At 41.9% G+C, this 7,654-nt stretch overlaps 1 protein-coding gene across 14 annotated transcripts in view; it reads left to right on the forward strand.

The window, feature by feature from the left end:
- LOC105467273 (formin 1) overlaps positions 1–7,654 on the forward strand; it is a 468,877-nt gene that overhangs the window by 322,938 nt on the left and 138,285 nt on the right. For all 14 annotated transcript variants that reach the window (XR_011606208.1, XR_011606209.1, XR_011606210.1 and 11 more), the window contains one exon: positions 7,556–7,648. Coding sequence is in view for 7 of the 14 variants with exons in the window: in XM_071067172.1 (XP_070923273.1) it covers positions 7,556–7,648 (93 nt within the window). In the remaining 7 variants the exon portion in view is untranslated. The remainder of the gene's footprint in view (positions 1–7,555; positions 7,649–7,654) is intronic.

A 7,654-nucleotide genomic window follows, 5' to 3' on the forward strand; every position in this document is an offset into this window, starting at 1 on the left:
CAAGATTTAAAATACTCCTGCTATGTAGCATCAGACCTCAAGAACATGAAATATGTACCTTTTATTGCAGGCTTCTATCATTTGTTTTTGGCTTAAATCAACTTGAAATCTCCCTTTGTGTGGCCTTTTCTATATGGCCTTATAAAAAAGTATGTACAGTAGATAGCCACAAAATAGTACCTTCTCATTTGTGCCAAGCTTTAATAAGCAAATGAAAAAATAGCTAATATTTTATTAATTTTAAGTATGATTTTCCCCTTTCGTAGAAGTCCCTGAATTGCTGCCAGCCAAAATAAAATATTGCTGTTCTAATTTTAGTATTTTATTACATTGCATTTCATGTAATTCCTTAGTTTAAGGCCAATACCATCAGAAGAAAATTGTGCAAGTTATGCTAATATTGAGGTTCTGAGTTCTGAATTTGTTTTTACATTTGTTTTGATAAAAGTGTATTTGGGGTCAGAAAGCTAAAAGGGCATTTACTGTTTCTAACCACCTCCTCCCGCCCCACCACTGCCACCGTTGAACATGTGAAAAGCACCAGGAAGCACACTAGACGGCCCCATTCTTACTAAAGGGATTGAAGTAGAATAGATGAACATGGAGGGAAATAACTTGTAGGTTTGCCTGCAGCTCAAGTTACTAGAAACAATAATTACTACATGCCGTGCCCATGAGGAAATCTTAGTAGGTGACCCATTCACTATAATGTCTGAAGTCAGAGAATTTAGTCTGTTTCTCCCCAAAATCTGGTACAATTCATGGCAAATAGTAGGTGCTCGATAGGCATGTATTGAACTGATGGATTTATTTATTTATTTATTTATTTATTTTTATTTTATTTATTTTTTTTTGAGACGGAGTCTCGCTGTATCGCCCAGGCTGAGTGCAGTGGCTCGATCTCGGCTCACTGCAAGCTCCGCCTCCCGGGTTCATGCCATGCTCCTGCCTCAGCTTCCCGAGTAGCTGGGACTACAGGCACCCGCCACCACACCCGGCTAATTTTTTGTATTTTTAGTAGAGACAGGTTTTCACCGTGTTAGCCAGGATGATCTCCAGACCTCATGATCCGCCTGCCTCGGCCTCCCAAAGTGCTGGGATTACAGGTGTGAGCCACTGTGCCCGGCCTAATTGATGTATTTATTGAATGGATTCCTGTATGATAAACTTCTTAACCAAGCATTCTGGGCTTTTGATCTCTGATTTCAATTTGTATCTCTCATCTAAGCCTGTTGATATAATACAAAAATTCACTTTAGTCAAAAAATTCCATTTGTTGCTGCAACCATTTTCTATGGTGGTCCTTTGAGCAGGGAGCTTGTGGAAAGGACGTGGATCTTGTAAAAATGAGGAGGAGGCAGAACTGGCACAGGACTGTGGAAGGGTGGGGTAAGACTTAGGTAACCAGACAGGGAAGAAGAGAGAACTCTAGATTAGAAAAGCAGATAAGCTGATAAACCTTTCCTTGCCTCTAAAACTGTATTCTGACTTAACTAAGCCCACAGGGCCTTCAGCTCATATGAAAAGAAACAAGTTTCATATCTTTGTACCAATTGCCCACATACATTTGATTTATAAAGCAATTAAACGTATTTGATTTTTATGAATTATATCTGGGTCTTACTGCTACATTTTTCTAACCTACCTAGGCTTTTTAAGTGGCTTAATAAGCTTTATTCCCTTGTTCTTAGGGGTGAAAAACAAAAACCAGATAATTCTGACCTCAACAGCCTAATATCTGAAATCTTAAAATAGTCAAGGCCGTATCTTTCCTTACACTAAAATACTCCACAAGTGTTTAACAACTGTAAGGCAAAATATTCTCAATGTAGTCTCTGTTATTTCACTGGGTATTGGTTTTTAATATTTCATCTGTGTCTCACGATGATCACTTAGTAGCAACTAACTGCGGGAATTAATATATTTTTAATTGCCAAAAATTGTATAAAGAGAAAAGGAACAGAAAGAGAACCTGGGGTGACTTTGGCTTTTAACACTGCAGCTCCTGGCACAGCCTGTGCCTGAGGCAACCTTGGTCGTCTAGCAGTATCGTATGCGAGTCTTCTGGTTGGACAGTAAAGGACATTTGTGGGTCTGTCCATGACCTCTCTCCTTTATGCACTGCCAGTTCCGGTGTCATCATTAATTAGCCTTCAGGTCTCGCGTTTGTCTGCTAGAAAGCATCTCAGATAAGCCACCTCAACAAATTGGAACAGGCAGGCTGCCTGGCGCTCCGGGGCGCGCGGCTCTGTGGGGACTGTGGGAGGGCAGCCCTCTCCTTCGATCATGTGGGGAAGTTTGATTCTAACAGGGCACGTGGGAATCCCAGCCCGTGGGGTACAGCGTGGACCTCGGAGCACAGCAGTGGAGCTGCTCGCGTTTGTACTGGTTTCAGTTTCTCATTTCAAAACCGCGAGGCTTGGAGGCCTGGGGGATTTATTTCCCATTTTGTGTCGTCTTTCCCCAAGGCTTTGCCTGCATTCTTCAGTGAATTCCACAATGGGTGGTGGAACTTCAGCACGGGAATGAGAATCATTATCCCCAAGTTCTAAACAGGAGATTTGCACTGTGGCACATTTCTGTAAATGCGGTGCCCAGCATCTGTGGTGAATAATCCCCAGCCATGACTCTCTTGCTGTTCTGACTTTGACATGTTTCCCAACCAATTTCGCTAAATCATAAAAATAACAATTAATATTTATGAGCCTGCTTGCCTGTGCCAGGCATTCTGCAAATCACTGTGTATGTATTATGTTAATGACCATATCATGCCTATGTTGCGGGGGGTCCCCATTTCGCAGATGAGAAAAACAAGCCACGGCCTACCTGAGCCCTCGTAGGTCTCGATCCAAGCACAAGCTCTTTACCACCCCCATGATATGGCCTCATAAAATTTAAGCAATTTGATGGGCACCACATGGGCTCTGTCACCACATCTAGCACGAAGGGAGAGCTGCAGTGATCAACCCTGTGAATTCAGGCAAAAGCGAAAGTATTGCTTTTGTAATTGGGGAAACAAGCTCTGCCTGCAGCTCTGCTTTCACCAGGGAGGAGCCAGGGAGGAGTAACCTTGAAGGAATTACTGTCAGGCCTTCGATTATGTCCTGTTAGTAAATTGCAGGCATGTTTTATCCTATGTTTATGGAAAACAATTCTATATAAATGAAATTGTTGGAGTTTGAATATAGTAGAGGGTTAATTAATTTTTTTTTTTTTTTTTTTTTTTTGAGACGGAGTCTCGCTCTGTTGCCCAGGCTGGAGTGCAGTGGCGTGATCTCGGCTCACTGCAAGGTCTGTTTCCCAGGTTCACGCCATTCTCCTGCCTCAGCCTCCCAAGTAGCTGGGACTACAGGCGCCCGCCACCACACCCGGCTAATTTTTTTTTTGTATTTTTAGTAGAGACAGGGTTTCACCGTGTTACCCAGGATGGTCTCGATCTCCTGACCTCATGATCCACCCGCCTCGGCCTCCCAAAGTGTTGGGATTACAGACGTGAGCCACCGCGCCCAGCCTAATTAAATAATTTAAGGAACTCTTCCCAATTTATATTGTGGGAAATTCTAGCCTTTCTTTAACTGTATTCTCAGAATCATAACTGGAAATAGGAAACTTTATGTGGCCACAGATGTTCATTAAGAAATGCCGATTCCTTAAAGCAGATGTCTTTCCTGTTTCCCCGCCTGCCTTCGGAACTGCCCAGTCGGGATAATCATCTCTGTTACCTTGCTTATGACTCATGGGGTGAGGTGGTGGACGTTTCTGGGGGTCTTTAAAATACTCTCAACCCTTTGAGATCATCTTGGGACACCTCACCGTGTTTGAGGAGTACAGAGACGGTGACCCCTTGGTGCACCACCCTCCTGGAAAGCAGGGGAAGGAAGAGACGAGACAAGCAGTTCACACTGCATCTCTGGAAAGCCCACTTGGAGTCTGGGTCAACATTGGTAATATGTATGTATGTGTATTTTTTAGACAGGGTCTCACCCTGTGAGACTAGGCTGGAGGACAGCGGTGGGGTCATGGCTTATTGCAGTGTCGACCTCCCTGGGTTGAGGGGATCCTCCCACCTCTGCCTCCTGAATACCTGGGACCACAGGTGCACACCCCCATGCCCAGCCAATTTTTGTATTTTTTGTATAAACAAGGTTTCACCACTTTGGCCAAGCTTGTCTCAAATTCTTGGGCTCAAGCGATCCATCTGCCTTGGCTTCCCAAAGTGCTGGTATTAGAGGAGTGAGCCACTGTGCCAGGCCAACATTGCTAATTTTATTTAAACTTTCCTACACATGAGAATCTAGTTAAGATGAAGAAACCTTTTCCTTCATCTGCTTTTCCCTTTCTCCCTTTCTTCCCTTTCCTTGTTTCTTTTCTTCCTTTCCTTTTTCTTCCTTCCTTCCTCTCTTTCTCTCTCTCCCTTCCTTCCTTCCTTCCTCCCTTCCTTTCCTTTTTTCCCTTTTCCTTCCTTCGTTCCTCTTTTTCTTTCTCTCTTTCGTCTCTCTCTTTCTCTCTCTCTCTCCCTTCTTTCCTTTCTTCCTCCTTCCCTTCCCTTCCCTTTCCTTTCATTTCCTTTCCTTTCCTTTACTATCCTTTTCTTTTCTTTCCTTCCTTCCTTTCATTTTTTCTTTCCTTTCTTGTCTGTCTGTCTCGGTCTATTGCCCAGCCAGAGTACAGTGGTATGACACTGCAGCCTCTGTCTCCTGGGCTGAAACAACCCTCCCACATCAGCCTTCCGTGTAGCTGAGTCTACAGGCATGCATCATCATGCCTGGCTAACTGAAAAAATTTTTTTGAAAGACAAGGCCTCACTGTGTTGCCAGACTGGTCTTGAACTCCTGGCCTCAAGTGATCCTCCCACCTAGGCCTCCCAAAGCACTGGGATTACAGGTGCGAACCACGACATTCAGCCAAGATAAGGAGATCTGATGCTGTGGCCAGATACATGGAGCTCTCTAGAGAAGTTTGGGAAGAAGTAAATGAATCCTGCACGATGACTTCTCAGGGATTAATTTATAGACTTTTACATAAATACATATAATTAAAGGTAAAACAAACACTATGCAGAAGGTAATAGAGATGTTTGAAAGATGCAAAAACATTGGATTGAAAAATGCTTTATGGCAATGTTGACATCTCAGAGAAGCTTTTCAGGATGAACAGGACTTTGTCAGATATCATTGAAAGTATGCATGGCATGAGAGCAGAGCAGAGAACCACATGAATGAAGACATGGAACTGGGAATGCCGAATAATATAATTGGAACACATTGAACAGCTTTGGTTTGGTTAGTCAAATACATGTGGGAAATAGAGCTGAAATATGTCATAATAGAAAAGGCCTTAAATCCAAGGCTCCGAAGTTTGAATTTAATAGAATTCGCAATGAGAACCCATTAATAGTTTTATCTTCTTTTGTACCTTTCCCCCTTTGTTTTCAGGGGACAAGATTGCCTTATAATTTATAGAGACTAGAGAAAACTTAACAAGCTTCAAATTTAACTCTTGATCTCCTCTATCTCTTAAAAAAACATAATCCAACAAGATACTTCCCCACTATTCTCTATCTCAGAAATGGCACTTCCAGCAACCCATTGTTCACCCCTTTAGCCTTCCATCTGCTTCAACCCTTCCTTGACTGAATCAGCAAGACCTGTTTGTTACACCTGCAAAATGTACATCAGCTCTGTCCACTGTCTCGCTCCTTGGATACCACTCTAACACAAAGTGTCCTATTTTGAGAAAAGAATGGTAGTGGGAAGGACATACTTATAGTTTGGCCACAGATCCATCTACTTCAAAAGAGGTGAAGGGTAATCTCATAATAGCAGAGAAGTTATAAAGTAGCTATTGCAGAGAGGACAAAAAAGCTTACAAAGAAAGGAAAAAACGTGGGAAAAATGAATGTTTTACATGATTATTTGACTGGATTTACAGAATTTGTTCTAGTTGTTTCAAGGTAAGATTTGTATTTTTTCAATAAGTCATTTTAAAAATTAGTCTTTGCATCCCAATGGACGGGATTTCCTAGATAGCCTTGGAATGGTTGTCGGAATAGCTAATAGCAGATATTCTAGATAGCTCTATAAAAACTCTTACAAAGAAACAATGTCAATAGATAGAGCCTGAATTTAGTACCCTGTCCTGTGATCTAGCATCCCTGTGTCATGAGAAATCCCTAGATACCTCTGAGAAGGTAGGTGATTCTGACCTTGACTCAGAAAATGACAAAGGGTCCCCTCAAATTGTGCTTTCATTTTCAGCACCATTTTATAGGCCCCAGAGTTGTCTAGGATTTCTGAAATCTAGTTGGCAATATTGCACATGGAAAGTGTCAGATAACTAATTTCATCGAACATTTAAGTGGTGTCTTTTGCATTTTCTGTATTTCTGAACTGACATGTTTATTGCTTTGTCTGCAGTATATGTTCTGAGATGCTAGTTTTAAATATGCCAAATTATTGGATGGGAATTTCCCAGTGTAAATAAAGATTTCCTTCCCAACCTCCTTCTTCCAAAATGCCTTACCTGTGTGTTTATAAATTCCTCCAAGATCTGTAGTATATGTCTCTCTATTTTGTGAACCTGGTGGCATGATATCTTTATGGTGAAAATCCAGTGCTTTATTAATAGGCTTTTGGACAAGAACATACCTAATTTCCAGCCATAGTCAACAGATGAAAGTGATCATGACTCAGCTCTAGCTTTGTAGAAATGACACCTTTCTTTTCCCAGTGCATGCTGTAACTGGCACAAACACATAGGAACCTTCGGGAGATGCCTCTTGCCTGGGTTAACTGTCTTTTGTGATGGTGAACTATGAATACTGTAGTTTCCATGTAGCCAAATCATAACTGTCCAATAAGGTAGAGATCATTTTTAAAAAGTCAAGTCACCTCAGACTTGATTATCAAACAGTGCTCTACTACAAATTTTAGATTGTCTATCCGAAGTAAATTATATAAAAATATTTCCCATGTGTTAGTAGAGGATTAAAAGGAAGGATAGGTGAATGGGAAGCATGAAGAACAGGCAGGGTCCTCCCCAACCTGGGCTTAGTTCTCATGTTGGGATGCGTGTGTCACCCTGGCCAATCACTAGGTTGGTATCTAGACAACTTGGATGCCTGAGAATTTCTGCAATGTCTTTTTCACGTTCTACTTTTGGAGTATGAATCTGAAGAGGGCTGGGGCCCTTAATTTCATGAGACTAATCCTCGAGTAGTTTTTGCCTCTCTTCATCTTTGGGAGAACACAAGCAGAATACTTTACCTATCCCAAGTCAGAGACTTTTCTGGATCTCTAGAAGAAAAATGGAAGGATTATACATTGCCCTGTTCCTCAAGAGTGGTGTAGAATGAACTAATTATTTTTGTTGGTTTGCTTATTATTTCTGGTTTTTCTTCCCCTCCCCCGCTCCAACCCTGGAATTTGGACAAGCGGTAATTGACAAGGAATGTGCACAATTGATACTCAAGTGCATAGCACAGTGCCTGGTCCATAGCAGGAGCTCAGCAAATATGTGTTCCTGAGTAAGTCTAATTCTAAATTTCTCTTTGCAGCAAGTGAGAAACAGATGGTGGTGGTGTGCAAGGAGTCCCCAAAGGAGTATCTCCAGCCTTTCAAGGACAAACTAGAGGAGTTCTTCCAAAAAGGTAGGA

This window comes from Macaca nemestrina, chromosome 7 (genome assembly GCF_043159975.1).
Source record: "Macaca nemestrina isolate mMacNem1 chromosome 7, mMacNem.hap1, whole genome shotgun sequence".
Lineage (NCBI taxonomy): Eukaryota > Metazoa > Chordata > Mammalia > Primates > Cercopithecidae > Macaca > Macaca nemestrina.